At 41.9% G+C, this 26,706-nt stretch overlaps 1 protein-coding gene across 1 annotated transcript; it reads right to left on the reverse strand.

The window, feature by feature from the left end:
• Positions 1-176: 176 nt before the first annotated feature.
• On the reverse strand, positions 177-21,201 carry LOC132479213 (uncharacterized protein SPEM3-like). The gene is given in 8 exon segments (XM_060082781.1): positions 177-192; positions 461-611; positions 857-972; positions 3,125-3,668; positions 3,671-4,857; positions 4,859-5,270; positions 5,273-5,729; positions 21,112-21,201. Coding segments are annotated over 8 exon segments (2,973 nt in total).
• Between the last annotated feature and the right edge of the window lie 5,505 nt (positions 21,202-26,706).

Here is a 26,706-nt window from a genome sequence, read left to right on the forward strand (position 1 = left end):
GTTCTTGGGATCCACGGAGCAGCACATGCACATGCGATGGCTGCCTACACAGCTGGCTTGCTTGTCTGTGGGGAAAGGCGAGATGGGACCGGGACAGGCCCACATCCCCTTAGCACACGCTGGTGTCCACTCACCTTTGGGGAAAATATGATTGAAAAGTGCCTGCAAGGGTCCCTTCAGATGCCTCCATAGCTGAAGAAAGCAGGGGACGGGGGAGGCCGGGAGCAGGGTGAGCCCTGGAATCCAACCCTTGCCTGGCCACACCCCAGCAGCCCTCCCACCTCAGCCCCTTCAAGACCCTAGGGCTCCCCCAACTCCACTACCCAGATCCTGCCCTGACCAGAATCACCACATTGACCTAAGGAAAGAGAAGGGATCGTAAAAGGCGTGATCCAGTGCTGGGGCAGGGTGAGGCGGAGCTGAGAGCTGCAAGTTCCCGAAGGCTGGGATGGTTACTTACCAAGCAAAGTCCTTGGCCTGGAGGAGATCTGGTCCTGGCTTGGGACCTTCACTCCAGCTCGCCTGCACACCCAGCTCCTGGATCAGCTGGGTTAGTTCTTGCTGCTGTGCCCCAGAGCAGAAGTCGATGTCCGTGAGCAGCCGGGCAGGGGCTGGGCGTGGTGGGCCCCACCAGGGAGCACTCCCCCAGACTGCAGAAGCCATATGACTCTGTCGTTTTGGAGCTAGGAAATACACAGAGGGGAGGAAGCCCAGACGGGCCATTCCTTTTGCTGCGGAAAACTGGCCCCCATTCTTTGCTCTTCCAGAGGCCAGGAGGGTTCCCAAGACACAGTGCGCCAATGGGTCTGCAGACGAAGGGCCCTATATTTAGTCTTGAAAGCGAACAAATAGATACCTTCTCCGTCCTTGCCCTTTCCTCGTATGCTGGTCCCCATCCCCATGGAACGGTTCACCTGACTCAGCAGGTAGAAGGTAGCTGGCCCCTCTGAAGGAATGCAGTAGCCTCCTTCGCTGTGCCTTGAATACGTCCCCTTACCTCTTTCAGAAGAGGGTAGTGGTTTGCAGCTTCCCTCTTAGGGTTAGCTACAAAGGCTGGGAAGTGAATGGAGAGGAGGATTCAACAGGTAACTTCTTCCTGCTGCCGGCAAGGCCACGCCCCTAAATTATAACCACGCCTCTTTTGGGAGACTGTCAGGGTGGTTCTGGACCAGCCCGGCCTCCAGTCAGAGTTCAGTCACTCCTTTCGCTCTGCGGAGATCTCGCGGCTATCCTGTGAGTTGTAGTTTGTCTTCAAAGCTACCAGGGCGTTGGGGCCACGCACCCACATCCTTTCCCGTTCCCTTGAAGTAGTGCCTGATGGAAGTTGTAGTTTCTATGGAGATAAACTCTGCTGTGTTTTTACAAGGCCAGGTCAACCGCACAAACACTCCTTGGGGTTAGAACAGAGGCCTAATAGGATGGATCTGAATAACAATAATGAGGGGCATACACTAGGGCATGCGGAGAAATAGGGGACTCTACATCTCACTTGGGAGTAGAGGCGCCCTGGTCATTTGAATCTAGAAGGGTTCTTGCATGCAATTATAACTTCAGATAGAGATGAGACTGCAAGCCTAGAAAGGTTGCACATGACTTGCCCAAGGTCGGAGCTGAGCCAGAGAGGTGTTGGAAATGGGCTCTCCAGCTGGGACGTATCTCCTTGGAATCGGTGGTGGTAACGTTAGACAAGAACACACCGATAGTGTGCATGTAGTGACCCAGGGATGGACATCTGACTCGGGGAAAGGACATATTAGTGTTGCCCACCTCAGACACACAAGTGGTGGCAGGGAAAACACTTTGGAATCTCGCAGCTTATGTGTGTATACGGAAGAGTTATCAGGACTGAAAATCAAGTCCAGAGGAAACCCCAGCTGGGCTAGGGCAGGGCAATGAAAAATTATCAGAGGAAGGAAATGGCTTTCAGCGACCAGTGCTATCATGGACACAGCTTAAGTCCAGGATGAAACTAGGAGCCAGAATAACAGGGCAGATAGATAGGACACCAGAGACACGCTCAGAGATTAGACCAATGCATACTGGACCAGGAATTCTTACATTCCTTTTTCCCAGGGTTCTGTCTCCAAAGTGAACTAGGCCTAAGTCCATGGGCAAGAAAATTAAGTGGAGACACCTCGAAAAAATTAGAGGCCTATGAAGGAGGGGACACTCAGAATCCAGGGCTCAATTTGGGGGGCCTAATACACAAGGTTTCCTACTCACTGACAAAGAGAGGTCTTCTCCCTCAGTAACCAAGAGCACCAAACAGAGCCCAGAATGGCGGAGGCAAGTTTCCATACATCTGCTCGTGACCCAAGAGACCAGATGAGGAAAACTGAAGCCTAGGCTCTTTCTCACAGGCTGGGGAAATCAGGCATTGGGTGTCCATCCCTACATGTTACCTCCTCCCCAGAGGGTGGCTTCTGAGCCAACCTAAAAAGAAATAAGTTTTCTGCACTCTGGGGGAGCTTTAAGATGCTGGGGGTGGGTGACAGGGAAAGGAAAATTGCTCTAAACTCTAAAACACTGCTCTCCAATAGCATTTTCCATGATGATGGAAATGTTCTAAATCTGTGCCGTCCAATGCAGTAGCCACTAGCTCCATGTGGCTACTGAGCACTTAGAAGATCATGACACTGAGGAACAGAAATTTCTGTTTTTTTCTGGCCAAGCCATGAAGCTTGCGGGGTCTGAGTTCACCAAGCAGGGATTGAACCCCAGCCACATCAGTGAAAGCGCCAAGTCCCAACAACTGGACTACAAGGGAACAGAATTGGATGCCAGGGAAATTCTGTTCCCTGAGAAAGAGAATTTTTAACTTTTCAACTTAATTTTTAACAGAATTAATTTTCCTTAATTTTAACTAATTTACATTCTAATAGGCATTTGGCTAGTGGCTACTGTAATTGACAGTAGCAGCTATAGGGCCTTGGGGATAACAGATTTAGCTAGACAGTGATGGAGGGAAAGCAGGGATAGTTTAGGTGCTCATCAGGCCCTGTGGGATGGGGCTGGGGGTTGGATGTCCTCAAACAACCACAGAACACTTCTCTTGTCTCTTTATGCCTTATGATTATCTGTCCCCTCTTTTTCTAAGTTTCTCATCACACACTGATATTCCCACCCCTTGATTATCTCCGGTGAGTTGTTGGCTGTCTCTCGGGGAAGGCGCCTGAGAGACAGAGCTTCGCACCTGTCCCTGCCTGCTCTGAACTGTGTCTGGAAGGCGTCAAAGACCACATGCCCCAGCCGTGTGCCTGTCCCAGGACAGTAGGGTTTCCAGCTGGTTTGGGGAGGCATAGTCATCTGGCGATAATTCTGGCAGGCTGGAGGAACTGTATCCATGGGTTGGTACACCCAGTCTTGGCTGCCTGCTCGCCGGGAGGATGATTGCAGCTCAATCAGTACAGGTACCTCTGAGAAGGTTTGCAGGTCATTGTAGGCCCACTGAGCCTTGGCAGAGCAGGAGTTGTGACTGGGTGGGACAGAAGTCCATGGTATGTGCTGCCCTGCATCCTCCTTTCGAGGAACTGCCTCAGATATAAATGACTTTTGGGTCTGATGTCGGCCCCAAACTTGGACAGAGTCAGTTCCTAGAGGGTTCTTGTGAAGGCCAGGGTTTGGGATAAGGCATGAGTTGTTATGGAGGCCTGGTCTCTTAGATAAGCAGAGTCTTGAGTAAGGGCTGGACCCTTATGGGGGCCAGGATCTCGATTAATTTCTGAGTACTTGTGGAAGTTAGGGTCATGGGTATGATCTGAGCTCCTGTAAATTCCAGCATCTTGGGTAAGGCCACATCTCCTTTTGACTTCAGTGGCTTGGATAAGGCCTGGATTCTTATGGAGGTCAGAATCTTGAGTAAGGCCTTGGCTCCTGCAGACTCCAGAATCTTGGGTCAGACCTGGATTCTTGTAGTTTCCTGAGACTCGGGTAAAGCTTGAGCCGTTATGGAAGCGAGGGGTTTGCACAAGGCCTGGGCTCTTATGGAGACCAGATTCCTGGCAAAGGACTGAGCTCTTGTTGACTGCAGAGTCTCGGGCAGTGTATGGAGTCTTCTGTGGCCCAGAATCTTGTGTAAAGTCTGGACTCCTCGAGACTCCTGAATCTTGGGCATTACCTGTATTCTTGTCACATCCAGAATCTAGGGAAGGGTGTGGGCTACTATGGAAGCGAGTTTTTTGGGAGAGCTCTTGACGTTTATAGAGTACAGTCTCTTGGTTTCATTCTAGATTCCTATAGACCCCAGAATCATGCATAAAGCCTGAGCTTCTCTGAATGTAAGAACTTTGGAGAAATGATGTGTTCTTGTGGAGGCCAGAGGGTTGGGTGACATATGGCCTTTTAAAGAAACGTCCATATCGAGTAGAACCTAAGATCTTCTGGGAGCCAGAATCTTGGGTAATGACTGGATTCTTCTGAAGGTCAGAGTCTTGGGAAAGGCTTGGATTCTTGCAGCGGTAAGGGTATTCGGTAAGGCTTCAAAGTTTTTGGAGGTCTGGATCTTGCACAAGGCCTGGGTTCTTGGGGAGACCTGTGTCTCCAGTAAGGCCTTGGTTCTTGTGGAGGACCAGATTTGGGGTAAGGCCTGGGTTTCTGGAAACTCTACAGCCTTTTGAAGGGCCTGCGGTCCTTTGGAGGACAGAACCTTGGTTGTCGCCTAGACTCTCATGAAGTTCAGGGGGTTAGGGCTGGCTTGGTGTTTGGGAAGTAGTGGATAACTGGGGAGGGATGGGGCCCTGGGGAGAGAGGACAGACTGAGGAGACTTGGAGGTTGGGGGAAAGGTGGGGGGTTGTATTAAGGTGGAGGTCTTCTGGTGGTTGCTGTGTTGATGAAGGACAAAGGATCTGGGGGAAACGAGGCAGAGAAAGAGCGCATGGGGGAGGCATGGTGCATGGTGAGCTCTGGGCACTGGTCGGAGAATGGAAGCAAGGTTGAGAAGGTGCAGCATCCTTGGAGTACACCAGGAATTTGGGGTAGACTGGAGTCTGGGGGTCCGTGCTTCCCTTCTCAGAACTGCAAGGATGGAAGCTACAGTAAGGGAAGGTCTTGGACTGTACAGATCTGTCTTTGGCATCATTTGAGATCTTCCATTCCATATTCCCCAACTCCACGTAACCCAGTATGGATCCTGTGGAGGGCTTGGCACTGTCCCCACTACATTGCTTCAGTGTTTGCTCAGCTGTACCAGAGCTCACCAGACCATGCCCCTCTTGGGCCCTGGAGAGGGTACCCAAGTCCTTTGTGGAATACCCAGAGTATTGAGGGGGTACACATGGAATAAGTTCTGCTTTACACTGCGGGCATCATAGACCACATGGCCGGAGGAGAGGCTTTGGCTGAAGGCAGCCAAGGTAGAGGGAATAGAATCTAGGATGGGGGTATGGGTGGTGGAAGGGACTGGAGTGGTCGTCAGGGCCATGACCAGTGCTGGGACAGAGGTTGTGGCAGAGATCGGGACAGGGGCTGGTGTAGGGGCTAGGGCAGGAGTAGTAGCAGGGGCAGAAGTTGGGGGAGGGACCAGAGTGTTGGCATTGGTATAGGTCAGATGAGCATGGGTCAGGGTGCAGACAGAAGTGTGGCCCAGGGACTGGGCTGAGGCATGTGAGGGGGCCTGGGCTTGGGCCTGGGCTGGGGTATGGGCTGAGGTATGCTCATGGACATGGACCTGGGCAGGGCTGTGCTCAAGGGTGAGGGCTGGGGAGGGGGTCTTGGCCTGGGGGCTGGTGTGCTCATGGGGTGTGGAATGTGGAGCACGTCTGGGCCTGAGGTGGGGTGTGCTCAGAGGTGTGGGTCGAGGAAAAGTTCTGTGCTTTGGCAGGAGTGTTCCCAGTGGGGTGCACTAGGGAGAAGGCCTGGGCCTTGGCGGAAGTGTGCTCATGGGCGTGGCAATAATTCCTATTTGTATATGATGAAACATAGCATAACTACTTCTTCCATACTCTAAAGAAATCTCACTGTGGAAGATATCATGATTTATACTTTCATGGTTATATATGTGCTGCATCAGATACAAAACAGTAAATGCTCATTAAATACGTGTGTTAAGTGATCTTTATTTCTCTAGAAAGGTAGCACTATTGACATTTTGGGCTGGATAATTCTTTTCTGTGGGAGGCTCTCCTGTACACTGTTGGATGTTTAGTAGCATCTCTGGCCTCTGGCCACTAGATGCCAGTAGCATATAGAGTTCTGACAAGCAAAAATGTCTCCAGACACTACCAAATGTCACCTGCATGCAAAATCACCCTGGTTGAGAACCACTGCTGTATAATGATTCACTCTGATCTGTGTAATAATTCTCACACTAATCTTTGCTAGAGACAAAAACGTTTTGCTTCAAAATTTTAGTAGTAATTTTAATCATATTTCAAAATGAGTAACAAATTAATTTTATAAAAAATTAATCTTTACACAAATTCCAAATATAATAAAGTTATATTTGTAATTTACATAAACTGCAAAAAAGTAGTGGTTCAAATGTACGTCTTTAGATAGACTGTATTTTATTGCAGGATAAATCTCTAGGAAAAGTAAAAGGAAAATATTGCCTCAATTAGCTATTAGATATCTAATTAGTAGGAATAACTAGTAGAGGTTAGAATGATAATAATAAATAAGAAGCTTTGGTCTAAACTCCAAACCTTAGGAATTATTATTTGAACCTTCCAGAGCCCCTAACCCTGTCTTCACCTCTCTTAAGAGTCTCACCTTCAAGATCTTCATAAATTAAATATACAACTATAGATCTTGATAGATTTTGGAGGTAATCTTTCCTGAGAGCAGAAGCATTGATTAGATTCCACCTTTTGTGGTCTCCTCAAATTCTAGATTATGTGCTCAAAATTTTTATCTCTCTATATAATTATAATTTCTCATATTACAAGGAATATTCTTATATTTACACACTTCCCAGTATAGTTCTGTTTTTCTAGACCATTTCATGGCCAGAAGAAATAAAAGATGCCCTTTCACACAACTTGAAAGGAAGTTACTCCTCTCATTAATATGTAACTTTAATTCAGTATTACACTTTCTATCATATTGACTTTTATTTGAAAATAACTACTCTTGACTATAGCTGACTATCTTATTTCCATTGATTCCAGCTTAGTCTCTCATTTCACCTGGATGGGTATAACTGTCTTCTGACTGGTGTTTCCGTCTCTACCCTCTCCCTTTCTAAGCCATCCTCCCCGCAATCACCAGATTAACTCTCCAGAAGTGTTTCTCAAATACCAGCATCTCTTGTGAACTTATTGAAGATACAGATATTCAGCCCTACTCTGGACCTCTTGAATCAGTAACTATGGGGGTGGAGCTTGTGTTTTCACAAGCCCTCCAAGTGGTTGGTTCTGTTGCAGGCTAAAGCTTGTCCTAAATCTCTGCTGTGGTAACATGATAGCTTGCCATGTTATTCTTGGCTTGGGCTCCAAAGTCCTAGATGATCTGGCTCTAATCTCCTACTCTTCCCACTTGTACTCTACAGGTACTCAGAGTATTTTTCCTGGGTTTTGCCTTTCTCCCACTTTCCTTTTGCAAGCTTATTCTTCCCAAGATGTCTGACATTGATACCCAATGCCCCTTCGAGGTCCCATTTAAACAGCATTGCTCTAGTAATATCTTCCCTGACCCAATTCGAAGATTATTCCCCCTTTTGTGCTCCAATACCAACTTATAGCTCTCATTGCCCATATTCATTTCTTTCTTTAAATATAGCTATTTTTGCAACCCATTTCCTCTGAGCATAAACTCCTTCAAAGTATGGACTAGATCCTGCTTATGTGCATCATCTATCATCTTTAAAGCCAATGCGTGGACATAAAGCAAACTCAAATATTTATAAAATCCACAAATAGCTGGGGAGTGGATAGAAGGAGGAAATGACTTTTAAAAGAAATGTAGTTTTATTACTTCATGGTGCCTCCACAGCACTTTGTCATTATGGTTTGAGCTTATTATATGTTTATCTTCCCTGTGAGATCATGAGTTGCTAAAAGGAATCCTGTCTTAACCATATTCATGTTTACAACACTAGGCATAGTGCTTATTAGCATATACTTTGTTTGCTTTTTTATTGATTCCCTTTTTTTTAAGAATGAGAATACTTATGCTAACATGAAATAATCAGATTATAAAGTATTTCATAGTCGAAGTAATGAAGGGCCTAGTCCACTGAGCAGTTATCTTATTTGTTTTTCTCCAAACTGTGTTTGTTAGGTTTGGAGCCCAGATGGCAGAGAAGTGACTAATATAAACGTGATTGCCCAGTAAGGCTTGGAAGTTTTGATAATTAAAAGAACTATTTTTATGGTCATGTGAGGCTCTTTATACCAAGTTCCCTTAAGCCTTTTAGAAGAATCTATTTGCTAAAGAGGATCATTAATTGGCTTAATAAGGATTAATGACATACACAGCTTTGGATGCCATGGACAAAGGACAAAAACTTAGCTTTTATAGCAAAAAACACAGTTATCTACTTATCCTTAAATAAAAAGAAATACTAGGCAAGCATTTCCTCTTTGATAAAGAAGCTGGAGAGGGAATTCCCTGGCGGTCCAGGTGTTAGGACTTGGCGCTTCCACTGCTGGGGACCTGGGTTCAATCCCTGGTCAGGGAACTAAGATCCCACAAGTCCTGTGGCGTGGCCCAGAAAAACAAACAAACAAACAAACAAAAAACAGAAAAAAACGGCTGGAGAGATTTTTGTTAGGGGCATTTCTGATATGCTTATTTAGTGTAAACATTTCTAAATATACCACTTAACCATCATCTTAAACATTCTTAATATTCGTCTCACAATGCCTGCATTGACACGCTTAACAGCAGTTTGTTCTTTTGGTAACTTAATGTGTTCTTGACAATACTGATTCTTTTTCAAGATTTTTTTTTGATGTGGATCATTTTTAAAGTCTTTATTTAATTTCTTACAATATTGCTTGTTTTTTTTATGTTTTGGTTTTTTGGCCATGAGGCATGTGGGATCTTAGCTCCCTGACCAGGGATTCAACCCTCACCCCCTGCATTGGAAGGCAAAGTCTTAACCACCAGACCACCAGGGAAGTCCCTTGACATTACTGTTTACATAATTCATCTGCTTAAATATTTAAATGTTAATTTAATTTACATTAACTTATCAAAAGTTAGGAGTTAATGGCATTCATATTAATGTAAGTGTTCTATGTTTTCTTGTCCTGTAGGTGACAATTTGAGGTTAACTTTAATTCCTCTCATTTCACCTAACCAACTTTTTCAACCCTTTTCTGTAAAGGCCAGATAAGTAAATATTTTAGGCTTTGCAGGCCACATACAGTCTGTGTCACATATTTTTCTTTGTTTCTTTTTCTTCTCATTTACAGCCCTTTGAAAATCACTTTTAACTTCTGGGCTGTATAAAAACAGACTGGGGGCCAGATTTGATCCATAGGTCATAAACAAAATATAAATACAGATGGAGAGTATATGAACAATTATATAACAAGGTTCCTGTGGGAGTCTATAATTGCTCAGACCTCATTACCAGTTTTCCTCTATAACTAAAGTGTGTTTTTCTATCTATACCTTGTTTATGTAATTAAATATTAAAAATGGATAGGAGATATTTAGTGCTAGTGATGGGCTGGGGACCTACACAGACTTACAGAATTGTATAATTTTATTACCAGACGAAATTGAAGAGATTATCTAACTTGAACCCCTTAATTACTTTATAGATACTCTACTTTATAGATAAGAACTCATAAATAAATATGATAAATTTACAAATATCGGATGGATAGCAAGCCTTCAAATGAGTCCTTATGTAATTCAGTCAAATAATTTTCACTGAGAATTCTGAAAAATGAAAAGGTTATTTCTAGATCAAAATGTGAAATAACTACAGCACTAACTCCTATATGTGGAGGAAAGCTGGTAATGGTGCCACCTAAACAACCTAATTCTTATTTCATTTAGGGATGGTGATTTCTGCTCTGTTTTCATTTAAACCTTCTTTTCACGTCCTCCTTTGTGTCCATCTCTCTCCATCACGCATGTGCACATGCGTGCACACACACACACAACACCCCACACACTCTTCCCACCAAATCATAGAGTTAATGTCTACTCTCTAGATCACGATGTCTCTGTCAGAACCCAGCTCTGGGTGGCACCAACGTTGCAGAGCTGCCCTTCCCTCCTGTCTTTGCCCAAACCTTACTGGGAAGTCCCACACAGAAGTGTATCAGGGCAAATGAAGCCATCTGATTTTTTCCCCCATTGAAAATTTTTTGAAAACTAAAATGTGCATAAAATATACATAACTGTTCAATAATTCAATTGAACAGCTCTTCAACTGTTTAATAATTACAAAACAGATCCCCACATAACACCATTCATGTCAAGAAACAATCCTGCCAGCATCCTAAAAGACCCCCATGTGCCCTTTTCCAATCAAAACCCTCTCTCTGACTTCCTAGAGGGAACCACCATCCTGACTTTAAGAATAATTTCCTTGCTTTTTAAATGTAGTTTTGCCTTTTCTCTATCAGCCATAAACAACACAGTTTAGCCTTGCTTCTTCTTGAACTTTATATAAGTGGAATCATATTACATGTATTATTTTCCACATTGCTTCTTTCATTCAACATTATTTTGTAAATTTATTTTATTTTTGTCTGTAGTAATGTAGTGTTGCATGTCCAACTACATAAGGCTTGTGAGTATTTGAAAGTGGCGAATGTGACTAAGGAGTTGAACTTTTAATTTAATTAATTTCAATTATTTTAAAATTAAAATTTTAAAACCTGATACGCAATGTAATTACTGGAAAATGTTTATGTTAGCAACAATTTGCATATGTGATACTACTTTTTACACTATAAATTTTATGAAATCTAAATACCGATCAAGTATTTGCAATAAAATTTAGCAACCAAATTATGATTTCAAAGTGTTAGTATGGGGAAAAAAGTAGATTCATTAATTTTATATCGATTACATGTTGATATGATAATACTTTGGATATTTTTAAATACTTAGTATGAAAAAAATGTAGAATATCTTATTAATGTATATAATGATTACATGTTAAAATGATAATATTTGGGATATAAGGGTTAAGTAAAAGATATTAACATTTATTTCATCTGTTTCATTTTACTTTTATTTTTAAGTGGCTACCAGAAAATTTAAGATTACTTACGTGGCTTGCATTATGTTTCTGATGAACTGTATGACATCTAAGTATGATTATACCACAGATTATTCATTCAACTGTTGGTGTATACTGAGATTTTTCTAATTTTTATTTATTAAAAACAATACTGCTTTGAACATTCTTGTCTTTGTATCCTGATAGATATTTGCCTGAGTTTGTCTAGGATGTAATAGGGATACAAAATTGTTTCCTAAGAAGTTGTGCTATTTCAAGTTGGCAGATTGAAACATGTCAAGTCTCTACCCCTTCAACTTCCACCAAAATCCTTAAGAATGATAGAAAAGATATAACTAAAAAATCACAACCTTAGCTCAATGTGTGGGAGAAGCTCCACAAATGCTCCCCTACCAGAAATGTCCCGGAGCTACCTACAGGGTGATCAGTTGGAATAGTGCAGTAGGAGCAGCCTACAACACACATCAACCCCACATCTTCCCTCCTTGATCCAGGCAACAAAATGTGTCTTCCTCTAGGCAGGAGCAATTGGTGTTAGAAAGGGGGTAAGGTCCCAGAACTCTGGAAGAACGGTATGCACTCCCTGACTAGCCACCAGAAGGCACCTTCCACCTCTGCCTTATTCTCGGGGTAACCCATTGGGAGTTATAAGCCACAGCAGCTCATTTCACTTCTCCCCCAAAGCTGGGAAACAAACGTAGTAGAATCTCAACTACAAAGCTGAATTACACTCAGGAATGACCAAACAATGTGAGAAAGCCAACTCCATTAAGGACAGATTAAAAAAACAAACATAAGAGTTTATAGCCAATGAATCAGCCTTAACAAAGCACAAGAGGAACTTAGGATAGCACAATTATTTCTCTCAGACTGATGTAAGCAGATAGTGCTTCCATTAATCAACTCAAGAATATACGAATAAAAAGCATTAGCAATAATAAATAAAACTCAGTATATGAGCAGCAGAAATGACAGTTAAAGAATAAATCAGGAAAGTGAGAGATCCAGCCAATGACTTCTCCAGAATGCAGAATGAAGGGAGCAGGAACGATTCACAGTCAATCCTGACGCCTGGGTCTGCCCGAGGAATGTTAAGCCCTTTGCTTCTGTTGTTCTCAAAATAAAGACTAGGAACATGCTGTGGGGAGGAGGGGGTGGTGTTTTGCACCTGTTTCTTATATCTGATAAACAGGAAGGCACATAGCCAGTATCCCAAGAGTGGAGTGAGGGAGTGGTAGAGACAGCCAGTACAGAAGAAACTCTATAAGATGTCAAAGGTAGGTTTCTCTTGCCTGGAAGAATCCCCTTCCTTGCAGGTGATATTAACAGTGCTACATCCTTCAGGAGCCTTGAGGATCTGAGCACAGGCTATGTTGCCTTGTGAAACTTTTTCCACTGTGTTCTGCATTTAAAACCTTCTGCTTTTAACTCACAGTGTATCTTGGTCACATATTTATATTAATTCCAACTCATAACTTAATTCCAGCTCATAAATTAATTCTTTACTCATAGCTTATGAGAATTAAAATATTACTACCTGGAAACTCTGCAACTCAGTTATTAAAGTGTTTCATACTATACAGAATATAGTCACACACATTTTTAAAAGATCACTAAAACAAAAACACAAAAGACTTCAATTCCCACAAAGAACTCTTGGAGCCATGAGCTTGCTTCAAAGACCCTGACCTCTTTGAAATTTACCATTTTAGAAGGAATCGCAGTGATTGTCAGAATACATGTTAGGGGGAATGGTCAACAGATGGTGCTAAGATTGATTGCTTTCTCACCTCTAAGTAGTGGTTTCATATTTCCATGGAAATGATCCAAAAAGAAAAAAAAAACAAATCAATATGTCCAATGACATGTATGCTAACCCTATTCCTACCTTCAAAGGTAGGAAAAAACTCTACCTCCCCATATCACATAACAAAACTGTAAGTATATACCATAATTGATATACAAACGTCACAGGAAATCATGGTGTATGAAAAGAAGCTACACAAAAGTGGAACTCATATATACTAATTATAATTTTGAACGTTGACAAGGATTCAGTAAGTACAGCAAAGTGACGGGGATGATCCTCAACTCTTTATGACACTGTCTTCTCTGATTGGCTCATGCCCATATCAGACTGGTTAGAGTTTGAATATCATGGTAGGACAGGGGGTAACGAAACAGTATGCATTTCAAATTAATGGGGTTTCTTTCTGTCAACTTTTTCGGATGACAGGAGAGTAAAATTTTTAAAAAATAACAATGATAAATTCAGCCTAGAAGTAAAGTTTAGATTGAGCATGAGTCAGTCACCAAAAAATTACCCAAAAAAGAGCTTCAAGTAAGCAATAACTGAATAAATGAAATAAAATACATTAATCTGTAGAACTCCAAATATTCATTTTGACTGAAGAAAAAATTTCAAAACTATGGGGAATCAGAGTTAAAGCCAGATCTAAAACTTTCTCACACCATGAAAATATCAAAACGGGGCATGAAGTAACATTTAAGAACTATGCATGTCTAACTTCTCACCAGGGTTCTGGTCTAAGGCAATCTTCTGAATTTCACATTCATTCTTGATTCTGTATTACTGACAATTATCCTTCTCTCCACCTCTGTAACTTCTAGGAAATTGAGAGGGCTCAGGGTTTGTTTGTTCAATTGATTTAAGTATATGTATAATGCAAACAAAAGGCCTTTCTGGAACTGATTTACTCTCCTTTCCCTGCTTTCTTTCTCTCCAAAGTACTTACCAATGCTTGAAATTATATCTATCTATTTATTATATACTTATTTCTATATATTTTTAAACCCCCTGAGAACTGGGGTACTTGGGCTGTTTCATTCTTGGGCCTGTAACCCTGGCATGTAAAACAGTTCCTGGCATATAGTAGATTCTCGGAAAATATTTACTGAATGAATTCAGAAAGTGACATGTTATCAACTATCAGATACTTTTATTTAAAACAAATTTTCCATTTATCATCACTCATGAGGATAAGTACAGGAAAAGAAATGTCTTTCTTCTCCCCAACATCTGTGACTCAATCTTTAGAGACAAGAATCCTTTGAGAATTTCATAAAAACAGTGGTTCTTTTCCCTAAAAAACTGCACCTTCTTGAATACATGCAAAAGTGTGCATGCAATTTTGACTTGTGGATCATCCTTTTAGGGCAGAGGTCTGTGAATAGAGAGGACTGAATCCAGAGTGCCAAACTTGGATGGGAATTAAAATTACATCTCAGTTTTCACAAAACTCTAACTAAAATCAGCACTTCCTTCCATTATGAATATAGGCAACAAACCACAGTAGATCAGCAGTATAGTTAACTTGGTCCCCAATAGAAATCACAGGTCATTTCATATCACGTATATGCTGCAGATACCTCGAAATATCATTTATTCTCATCACTACCCTGGAGTTATAATATTTATTAGACCTACCATTATATCTTGTTATTTAATGTGTTAAAAGAAGCATATTTATTACTATTTCACTAATTTTAAAAATATTCTGAAAACTGTTTCAATATAGTTGGTTTCCTTTGTTTTTCTATATACTTTGTCCTATTATACATTTTAAAACATTATCTCAAGAACATAAGCTTCTGCAACTTGCCAAAGAGGTATACACGGGGGAGCAGGAGGGAAGTTAAGAAATTCGGCTTTGGAGAACCACTGACGTCAAGTTAGGAACCTCTGCTTATAAGGTGTAAACCTCAAGCTGACTTAGAAATATTCAAACCTTACCAGACTCATGTTATAGTGGATCACCTCCCAAACACATGCTTTTTTAAAAATTAATTTTTTAATTTCAATTCAATTTTCAAAAATGTGTAATATATATTCACATCTCAAAATTCCAAAAATATGTAGCACACAATTCAAACCTTTTCTCTTACCTCTGTCCCTCAATCTACCACCCCCCTCCACTCCCAAAGGAAACTAAGTTACCTATTTCTTATGCCAAATGACTTTCACGTTTCTTACAAATTTGGGAAACAAAATCTCCAAGTTAGATACTATCACGGGAAATATAAACTACACATAGTATTTAGGAAATCTGTAAATTAAAAAAATTGCCTTGTTCTAGCATTTTTTTCCTTACAAATAAGATATCAGAGTAAGGGGGCATCTCTTTAAGGGTGGTCATAATACCTGTTTTTAGATTGACTGTTATGTCTTTTATTATTAATTCAGAAGTCATTTATGACTTGTCTATTCAAGCTGAACTAAGGATATGACCACACTGTCATCAAAAATTACTTTGAATGATGTTTTCCAAAATCACTTATGTATCTAAACTGACTTTTTCTACAAATCAATAAAAAAAATAGTAACAGAAAAATGGGCAAAGGACAGACAATTCAGAGATAAAATACAAATGTTCAGTAAACATATAGAGATATTTAAGTTCACAAGTAATAAGAAAAATTCAAATTTAGATGGGACCCCTTTTATTCACCTGTCAGATTAGCAAAGAAAAAAAAAAACACAGAGAATATCCAGTGGTGGAAGGGTGTGGGGAAATGAATGTCATCACAGCATGATGACTAGAGTATAAGATGGCACCATTTTTTTGAGGGCAATTAAAATTTTATATCTAAATAGTCTTCACTCCAACAATCCCATTTCTAGATAACTATTCTATAGAAATAAATGACAAGGCTCACAAAAATGCATGTACAAGGATATTCATTGCAGCAATGCAAGTAACAAAAAACTGGACATAATCTAAACATCCTTCAATAGGGGCATTATTAAACTGTGATACATTCATACTATGGAATATTATGCAGGAGTTTTAATGAATGGGGTAACCCTCTATGTACTGGGAAGGAAAGAAATCTAAGACATATCATGAAATGAAGGAATCAAGTTGCAGGATGTTACTTATGTAAAAAAAGATAAGAAAAACACTCAAACCTCTTTTGCTATCTGTAAATATGTATGTACTCAAACATATGGAAAAGAGTCTGGAAGGATTAATACTAAACTCAAAGTAGTGGGTGGGGGATTAGAACACAAGGAGGGTTTTCACTATACCTGTTATTTCATTGTTATATGTTGAGAATATGATCATGTATTACTTGTATAATGGAAAATAAGTTTAAATTGTCTCTTACTGGTTTTAAAGATGTCCTGCCAAATTTAATTTTTAAAATAAACGAAGAATTTCAATCATTAGGTTGCTTTGGGATATGGAAGGCGAAATACCTTTTCTCACAGGTATTGACCTCAAAATTCTGGAGCAAGAAGGATCTTAGAATGCATTTAGCTTTTTCTATTCATATTTGGGGAGAGTATACTCACAGCTTCTCAGCCCAGCAGTATGCCTTCCGTATACTTTCATCAATGTAAGAAATGGAGTTTCTTTGGAAATTTCTGTGAAGAAACACAGTTCATGTCCTTGAATAGGTAGGAAATGAATGTAGAAAATAAGGAAAAGAATCATGGCCACCGTGTGGGGAATATTCAAATGCACAAAAGACCAGCTTTCTAATTCCCACAGCTTATCAGCTTACCAGTGTGCACAATTACTAAAAACTTACTGTGAGGCCACTGGCACAAACAATGAGGCATCTTCTCAGAAGCTGAACTTCTTATCTGTCCAATTTCTTGGATACATAATGCCAATTACTTTTTTTCCAAAATCACTTATGTGTCTAAAATGACTTCTACAAATCAATGAGAAGCATGGCAAACATTTATAAATATCAGCAAATAAATATAAGGAAATCCTATGCCATGCAACACAAAGCTTTGGCTCAGTGTCCTCAGACTCTCTCCAGGTGTTAGAAGGATATGGGCAATTAGAAACTAGAGGGACTAATACGACAATATCTCTTAAACATATTGCGTAGGGAAAAGCACAAATCACTGAGCAAAGAGTAAAATTATTACCTCATTAGGGGAACAAAATGCAAAGGAAAGGGATCAGAAGGAAGGACACATCAAAACACTTACAGGAGTTACCTTATTGGTGGTAGAGAAGTTGGGGTGGAATTTTCACATTTTATCCTATATACTTCTGTGACATTTCTTTTTTTAAACAGTGAGAATGTATCCATGAATCAGACATGTTTAAGAGAAGCTGTTAAATACCTGAGGTTCAGTTTGAACCACTAACTCAGTGGATGACTTTGAATCTTTAGCTTTAGCTTTGTCCTCTTCCCTCAGCAACAATGTAACTATTCAGTTTATATGCACATTTTTCACGGGAGTCAGAAATAAGTCAAAACTGATACCTGTCTGCCCATCGGCCTGAGGGACATTTCCACTCAAACAGAGCATTCTGGTTGCTTTATGCTCACCAATAAAAGATGCCTAAGACTCAACTCATCTCCCTCAAACTGACTCTGCTTCCCAACTGCTGTATTTCCACCTGTTATACCACCATCATTCTGCCCATCAATACATGTGATTTTTCTCTTTCTGGTACTACAATCCCCCAACTGTAGTCAATTTCTACATCTTGTCAGTTTTTCCTCTGTAGTACTCTCACGATTTTCTTTCTACTTCAATCACAACTACTCTAATTTGGCCCCTTCTCACTTCAGTCCTAGATTTTGCTAAACCATTCTATTTGGTCTCCCTGAATCAAACTTTCCTCTCTAGATCACTCTACATATGAAATCTAAAATAAGCCTCTTGTTTTAATCATTTGTCTCTCTTGCTTGAAAACTTGCAGTGGCTCCCCATATCTTACAGTGTAACATTCAAACCCACATTGCCGATAGCCAAGGTATTTCATAACCCTATCTTTCATTGTTGCTTAACCCAATTCTTTACAGCCAGACTAATCTATTAAATTCTGATCACCCCTTCAGTCACACCTTTGCCTAGACTGTACTGCCTATTATTTTTCTGACAAATTACAGCCAATCATTAAGTAACAGCTAAAGATTTAGCTTATCCATGCAGCCTTCTGTGACATCCACAACCCTGTGATTACAGGTTCTGGTGAATTACATCATCGATCTGTATTTCTCTTAATACTTAATTATATATTACCTCCCTTTTAAGGTATATCTGCTTTCTTCCCACTTGTCATTGTCATGTTCTGGAGACAATGCCATATACTTCTGTGGATCCCACAGTATTTAGCCCTGGGTTGGGCACAAAATGGGTGCTACATATAGAAAGCCAGGGGACAAAGGTGAGTTCTAGATATAACTGAGAGATTAAATAATATTAATAGCTAACACTAAAATATATGCTAGGCACTGATAGAAGAGCTTTACTATAATAAGTCATCTAAATCTACCAATGAGATTGGAGTCATTGGGAGATTGAGGAGTCATAGGAGTCATCCTATGAGATGATGACTACCATAATCCCCATTTTACAGATGAGGAAATTGAGTCATAAAGCTAATAAATGACACACCTGGGTTCAAACCCAGGTAGTCTGGCTCCAGAATCTCTACTCTTAACCACTTTGTTGTATTACCATCAATGAGATGGGGAGAGGGACATGTTGCTGTGAAGAGGATGGAGTAAAGATGGGAGAAGAGTAGATGTTAAAGAATTAAATAATGGGGTAAAAAATGGTGAAGGCAAAAATAAGGGCAATTAAAAGTAAAAGACTGGAGGAGAGGAAAAATAGTAAGAAGGAGAATGAAGATAAGGAATCATTGACAAACAAAAGGTGGAAACAGAAAGTCTGTCAATGTGGATTGGGGAGATAAGGAGGACCCAGGAAGACGTGAAGAAAGGCTGCCATGTCAGGCAGGATGCAGAGAACAAATGAGGAAAGGCGATTCTTACATGATGGTGAAGGTGCCTCTGTAGGCATTAGGCTCTGGCTCAAGCACTCTGTGGAGCTTCTGCTTTGGGCTGAGACCAACACATGACAGCGTCTCATTTTTGCAAGTACAGAGCTCACATATGCTGATGTTTGTGGTGGCATTCTGTTCTGGCTGTTTCTTTTCTGGGGTATATTTTACACCAGGAAGACCTGTGGATACTGAATACTGAGTCGAAGGAAAAAGAACTGTCTCAGATGGCCTTGGCTGCTGAGATATGTTAACTCTTAGGTCCACAGGTGGAAATGTGACTTGAGTCAGGTTTGGTTGTGCAAGTGTGTTTCAGAGGGGTGCTGTAGTCTGCTGTAGGGCTGTAGAATGTCCAGCCTCCACAGTGGGTTCTGGAGTTGTGGCTTGCTCTAGGTCCACATGATGAACTGTGATGCTGGATGATGTTGAATGCTGACCTTGATCCTTACTTGGAGTTGGAACTGTCACCTCCTGCTGGAATGGAGATCGAACTACAACCTCCTGAGTTGCCTCTGGAGGCTGAGTTAGGGTCTCCTTCATGGTTGGAGAATGTTTATCATCCTTAGTGGGTTCTGGCCTTATGGTCAGTTCAAGGTCCAAAGGTTGAACTGTGACCTCAGTCAAGGTTTGATGCTCAGGCTGAACTTGCTCTGGATTTGGAAATGTCACCTCGGGGTATGTTGGAGGAACTGCAGTCTGCTGCACGGCTGCAGAATGTTCAGCCTCCATTGTAGGTTCTGGAGCTGTGGGAAGCTGCTGGTCCAAAGGTTTAACTGTGACACTGGGCAAGTTTGAATGCTGAGCTTGATCCTGTCCTAGTGTTGAAACTGTCATCTCATAATGCACTTATGTTTCTGCTACAATCTCCTTAGGTGGTGCTGGAGGGTGAGATGGGGCCTCCTGCTCATCTGGAGAAGGTTCTGTCTCTTTAAGGGGTTCCAGAGGTAGGTCTGGGAACTCCTGTTGGACTGGAGAAGATTCCATATTCTCAGGGGGCTGTAGAAACTGAGGAAGGGTCCCTTGAGGGACTGGAATGGTTCCACCTTTTCAGGGAGCTCTGATGATAGCATGAAGCCCCTGCTGTGTGGGAGAAGGTATCACCTCCTTAGGTGGCTCAGGAGATATAGCTGAGACCCCCTGGGGAACTGGAGACTGAGCTGGGGCCTCCTCCTGGACTAAAAAATGCTCTACCCCTCCAGGGGGATCTGGAGTCTGCGTAGGGTTCTCCTACTGCATTGGAGGATGCTCAACCTCTTTAGTGGGCTCTAGAGTTAAGAGAACCGCCAGATCCACGGGTTGAACTGTGATGTTAGGCAATACTGGATGTTCAACTCCACCTGGACCTAGGGGTGAGAATGTCACTTCATTATGCACTGAAGTTTCAGCTGCACCATCCGTAGAGGTCCCTGGAGGCTGACTTGGGTGCTGATGCTGGACTGGAGAAGGTGCAACCCACTCAGTGGGCTTTGGATGCTGAGCTGAGCTCTTCTGCTGGCTTGGAGAAGGGTCAGTTTCCTCAGGAAGCCCTTGAGGTTGATTTGGGGCGCCCTGATGGACTGGAGAAGATGCAACCCACTCAGTGGGCTTTGGATGCTGAGCTGAGCTCTTCTGCTGGCTTGTAGAAGGGTCAGTTTCCTCAGGAAGCCCTTGAGGTTGATTTGGGGCGCCCTGCTGGACTGGAGAAGATTTAACATTTTCACAGGGGGTTGCATGTTGATCTGAAACCTCTTGCTGAACTGACAAAGGTACCAACTGCTCAAGGGACACTGTAGACTGAGTCGAGGTTTCTTGTTGGTGTGGAGAAGTTTCAACCTCATTTAGTGAATGCCGGAGTTACGATAAGTGCAAGATCCACAGGTTTAACAGTGACATTGGGCCGCTGCAGAAGCTGAGCTTGATCCTGACCGAGAGGAGAACTGTCGTCACAGGATGCTCTGGAGAGAAAACTACAGTCACATTAGAGAGCTCTGGAGACTGAGTTGGAGAAGATTCAACCTCACCAGGAGACTATGGATACTGAGCTGTGGATTCCTGCTGAGGTGGAGAAGGTACAACCTCAGGAGTCTGTGGATGCTGATCTGGAGTCTCCTGCTGGCTTGTGGCAGATACAACTTCTTCTCCAGGATGCTCTGGATACTGAACTGGGCTCTCCTCTTGTACTGAAGGTTTATTATGTATACCGGCTTCTGGAGATTGGGCTGGAGCCTCCTGTTGAACTGGCAAAGGTTCAACCTCCTCAGGTGGCTGTGAAGGTAGCGTGGGGGCCCCATGCTGGGTTGCAGAAAATTCAGCATTAGTAAGGGGCACTGAGCACTGAGCTGAAGACTTGTGCTGATTTGGAGAAGGTCACACCTCTGGAGTGGGTTCTTTTGTTATGGTAAGCTCCACATCTGCAGGTTTGACAGTGACACTGGATAAGTTTGGATTTTGAGCATGAGGGTGACTTGGAGGTGAAACTGTCATTTCATGATGCTCTGGAGGTTGAGCTGGCTGTTCCTGTTGTGTTGGAGAAGGTTCCACCTCCCCTGAAGAAGGCTCTGGAGGCTGAGCTCGTTGCTCCTGCCAGGTTGCAGAAGATTCTGCCTCATTAGGAGGCTCTGGGGACTGAGCTGAGGCTTCCTCCTGGGTTGCAGAAGTTTAAGCTTCTCCATAAGACTCTGAAAGCTGAGCAGTGGTCTCCTACTGGGTTGCTGTTTTCACCTCGTCAGGAGGCTCTGTACGCTCAGAGGGCTGAGTCCGTTGTTCCTGTTCACTTGGAGAAAGCTCAGCTTCCAGAAGAGGCTTTGCAGATTGACCTGTGGTCTCCTGCTGGGTTAGACAAGGTTCAACTTCCCCAGGAGGCTCAGAAGGCTGAGCTAGTTGCTTCTGCTCCACTGAAGGCTCAACCTCTCCAGGAGGCTATGGAGGCTTAGTTGAGGTCTCTTGTTTGGTTGGAGAAATCCTGTCTCCTCAGGATGCTCAAGAGGTGGAGGCAGGGCCTCCTGCTGAGCTGTAGAAAATGCAGCTTCCATAGTTGGCTCTGGAGTGATGGTAAGTTCCAAATCCAGAGGTTGAAGTGTAACACTGGGCAAGTTTGAATGAGCGTGATGCTGAACGCCAGGTAGAGATGCTACCTCATCACTCACTGGAATCTGAAGTACATACTCAGTAGGGAACCCTGTAGCCTGAGTTGGTGCCTCTTGATGGAGTAGAGAAGGTTCAACCTCCTCAGGGTGCTCTGGAGGCTGAGATGGGGTCTCCTGCTGGACTGGAGAAGGTTCAACCCCTTTAGTGACCTGTGGAGTTATGGTAAGTGCCAGATCCAGAGGTTTAACAGTGACATTGTATAAGTTTGACAGCTGAGCTTCATTTACCCCATGATGTGCTACTGGTCGAACTACAACCTCCTTAAGTGTCTCCAAAGGCTGGGCTAGGGCCATCTGAGGACTTGAAGTTTCTAGTTACTCATGGGCCTCTGAAGGCTGAGATGGAGCCTCCTGCTGAAGTGGAGGTGGTTCTACCTCTTCAGTGGGCTCTGGATGCTTAGCCTGGGCCTCTACCTGGGGTGAAAAAGACTCAACCTCTTAAGGGGTCTGTGGATGCTGAGCAGGGGCCTCCTGCTGGGGTAAAGATTCAGCCTCCTCAGTGAGCTCTGGAAGATGAGTTTGGGTCTCCTGGTGGGATGGAGAAATATCTCATCCTCATCAGAAGACTCCCTGTCATGTAGCTTTTGTGCCACATTTTCCTTGCTTGTGGCGTTGAGAGGCCTATACATATCCCTAAGCCAAAGTGGCCACCTTCTCCCAAAAAAGTCCTCTTAGAACACAGAAAGGGAAATATTAATTCTGCATCTCCCCTGCTTTCTCTGGCCACAGTACTTTATCCTCCTCAAATTTACCTGACTCTCACTTTCCCCTGAACTTCTCTTATGCAGCAGAAATCAAACAAAGCCCCTTGGAGGAAAACACACACAGTTAGTGTTACATGTCATTTTTCATCTCTCTCACAATGTGTTATCTCTGGTTTTATTAGGACTAAATGGGTACTTCAGTCCATAATTACAATGAGAAAAATTACCACAAACTCGGGATCTTGAAAATCATTGCATGCATGCTGGCCTTCCAGAAGTTCTCTGTGTCTGTCCAAAATGGCCCCCCAATGTCTCTGGGGAGACCTTTGCATGTGGCTTAGCGTGGAGTATAGACAAGATTTTCAGCCCCGTTCACCTTTCTTGGCCCGTGGCCAACTGCCCTAGTGCAGTGAAAACACTGCACAACGGCACTGGGCAGAAACACGTTACTGTCTAGATGCGCTTCACACCACTCCGCTTTGGAATTAGTCGCACGTCCAGCATTGGCTGCGGGTGTGGGTGTGGGGAGAAGGTGCTTTTATTTTCCTGGCTGCTCTGTCCTATAAGTTGAATCACACCAAGTAATCACCTGAACCCAACGAGCAAAGTTATCTATAGCTCTCTGACTTTCACACTGCAGGCTGTCAATGAGGTGTCAGTGAATTGTGGAATCAGTTTAAAGGCCATGACCAGCAGGGAAACACAAAATATTCTTTTTGAATACAAATAGAATAGAAAAAGATCAGAGTGCACAATAAGTTTATTTCAGAAACTACTTATGTGCATATATTATGTGTCTACTGAATTGTGACCTAAAACGTAGCTCACAGCCCAAACACAGTGTGATCAGTAGAGAAGTCCTCAGTGGAAAGGGACCATCTTCTTGGTAATCACTAGCAGTATGACCATGGGGCAAGATATTTTCCCTTTCTCTTTCTCCAGTTCCTTATTACAAAAGGAAGAGATGAACTACTGTCTAAACATTCTCCCGGTTAAATATCTATGTGGTTTGGATAAAGGGAATAGAGAGTAGGGTCCTGAAAAACAGTAGGATGAGAAGGGAAGTTTTCTTGCCACTTTCCAGAAGGGACTCATATGTTCTACCTTTCATCAGCTTTGAGTGAGGCCAGCCCCTACATCCCCAACCATGTGGCCCTCCCTACCCCAGAGCCTCCTAGAAGGCCTCTGGCCTGGCCTGATCTTTAGGAACCAGGCATCAGGCCAGCAGGAACAAGCACAGCCAAAACCTCTCCCCGTCCACACTCTTTCCTTAAAGGACTAGTGAAAGCAGATGAATGTGTGCCAGTCCTGTTCTAACTCAGCTTGGGCTGGGGAGCTAATTCTGCTGATAAATAAATTAGGGTAAACCATTAGGGTAATTAAACATTCCTCCTGCCTTAGGTGAGGAAACTGAAATTGATGGGTTCTAAATTCTCCTCTAGTTGTAAAATTCTGCTTTCAAAGACCAATATTTACCTTCTGCTTCTTTTTCTATCTTCCTCTTTTGCAATTCTATGAGAAGAAATCTGTTTTGAAAGAAAACATGATCATGATTATCCATTACAACTATTTCCAAATCCTTACTCATTGCTTTTTAATTTATATCTTATCTAACCAGTGAGATGATAACTTTTTTAAGGAAAGGAATTCTACCCTGTTTAATAATCCTTTGACTCTTCCACAATACCTAACTTAGGGTCTTGCATGCATCTGGCGATATATTTTGTTGACTGTTTTAGATAACGTTCAACAGATAATTCCTAATAAAAACTTTTAGAAGCAGGAAAAGAAAATAAAAGTATCTGGCAGAACCCTAAGCATTGTTTTAAAGTCAAGAACAAGAGTAGGATGCCCAATCATTACTGCTAGTATTGATCATTGTGGAGGAGGTCTTAATCAGTACGATAAGAAAAATGAAGTATTGGAAAGGAAGAGACAAAAATATTTGCACATGAAATGAGGGACCTAAAAAGACCAAAAGAATCAACCGAAATTTTATTGGAAGTAACATCAGTAAGATGGTTCCATACAAAATCAAGAGATCAACATATAAGCATCAATAGCTTTCCCATATAACACAAATAACTAACAAAAAAACAGAAGAAACATCCCATTTACTATATCAATAAAAATGCATAAAGTACCTAGGAATAAACATCACCAATAATTTCTAAGACCTATGTCATGAAAATATTAAAACTTTTCTGAAGGACATTAAGAAGAAGTACTTACATGGCATGAGATACCATCCTCCTACAATGTGGTAAAAAGGTCAATTCTCCTCAAATTAACCTACAAATTCAATGAAATCCATTTATATCCAAAATAATTTTTAAATAAAACCTGGCCAGCTGACATTTGGTAGAGAATATATGTAAGAATAGTTATGAAATGTATGCAAAAGAAGGTCAAAGAGTAGGACCTTGCCCTACCAGATATAATATAAGTTATAAAGCAACTAGATTTAAGCAGTGTGACACTGGTACTGGTATAGGACAAGATAACTGGATCACAGAATAGAGTCCAGATGAAGATAGCATATTAGACTAGGGAAGAAAGAATAAACCATTCAGTGAAAGATTTGAAAACAATTAGATCTTCATTGTGTAGGGGAAAAAGTTAGATCCCCCACCTCAACCACACTAAAAAACAAACACAATACATTCTAGACAGATTATAAAAGTTCTTGAAGAAAATATTAGAGATGATTTTTACTTCATGAGGTGACAAAGGCCTGCCTAACAAAACCCACCCCACATGAGCCATGAGGACAGGATGGGCAGAGATATGGTGGCAGACTGTCAACACACTTCCTACGCTTCACAGACTTTGCCCCCTTTTCCCCTGGACTGTTTGTCTTCTTCTTGTTGACTTATAAAACTCTTGGGAGTTCCCTGGTGGTCCAGTAGTTAGGGCTTGGTGCTTTCACTGCTGTGGCCCAATGTTCAATCCCTAGTCAGGGAACTAAGATCCCGCAAGCTGCACAGCATGGCCAAACCCTGCCACCTCCAAACAAACAAACAAACAAAAGAACTCTTTATAGTAAAGAAATACTGGCTTTCATTGAATTTCAGTGTCTTGAATCTTTCCAGTGTTTTTGTCTCTAAGGAGACAACACAAAAGATTGGAGTAGGGAGCACAAGCTTTGCAATCGGGTGAAACTGGCTTTTGCTTTTGGTTTGGACCCTGGGGCCTTAGATTGATCTCCTTCATCTACGAAGGAGGGATAGTAATATCATCCTCACAGGACTGTGGGCATTAAATTAGACAATATATGGAAAACTCTTCATCTTACGCTTGGCATGAATCAGTGCTAAGCTGGTGTCACAGACAAGATGGTGGAATATATCAAAGGCTCTGCTTGTGGCATCAGCCTCTGAAGGCTCTTTCCCACCAGAAGATTATAGAAATATTGCTTTTATTTTCTTCTAATACCTTTATGTGGTCTTTTTTCACATTTATGGAAATATGTTTGTTTAAGATGAAATATGGGGATCTGCTCTTATTTACCCCCCCAAATATTTAGGTAGCTATTCTATCACCATTTATTCATTTTCTTCCACTGATTGCAATATTAAAACATGACATTTCAAAAGTCTTAAGAACACAGGGGTCTATTGCTGGACTCTACGCTACTTCAAATAAATATTTGGTTGCATTATTTCTCACTGTGGAATTGACATAACGTCTCATCTCTCTTCTGTTGAACACCAATATTCTCTACCATAGGAAGAACACTGCTTGGCCCTTGTCCTCAAAAAACTTATCATATAAGTGGGGAGAGGAAATAACGGGTAGGACTCCTCGCTTTCACTGCCATGGTTACAGGTTCAATCCCTACTTGGGGAACTAAGATCCCGCAGGCCAATACAAAACAAAACAAAACAAAACAAAACAAATGCAAGGTCAAACTACATAGAAGTTAAAAACAATAAAAAGGGGACTT

The sequence above is a fragment of the Mesoplodon densirostris genome, chromosome 18 (genome assembly GCF_025265405.1).
Source record: "Mesoplodon densirostris isolate mMesDen1 chromosome 18, mMesDen1 primary haplotype, whole genome shotgun sequence".
NCBI lineage: Eukaryota > Metazoa > Chordata > Mammalia > Artiodactyla > Ziphiidae > Mesoplodon > Mesoplodon densirostris.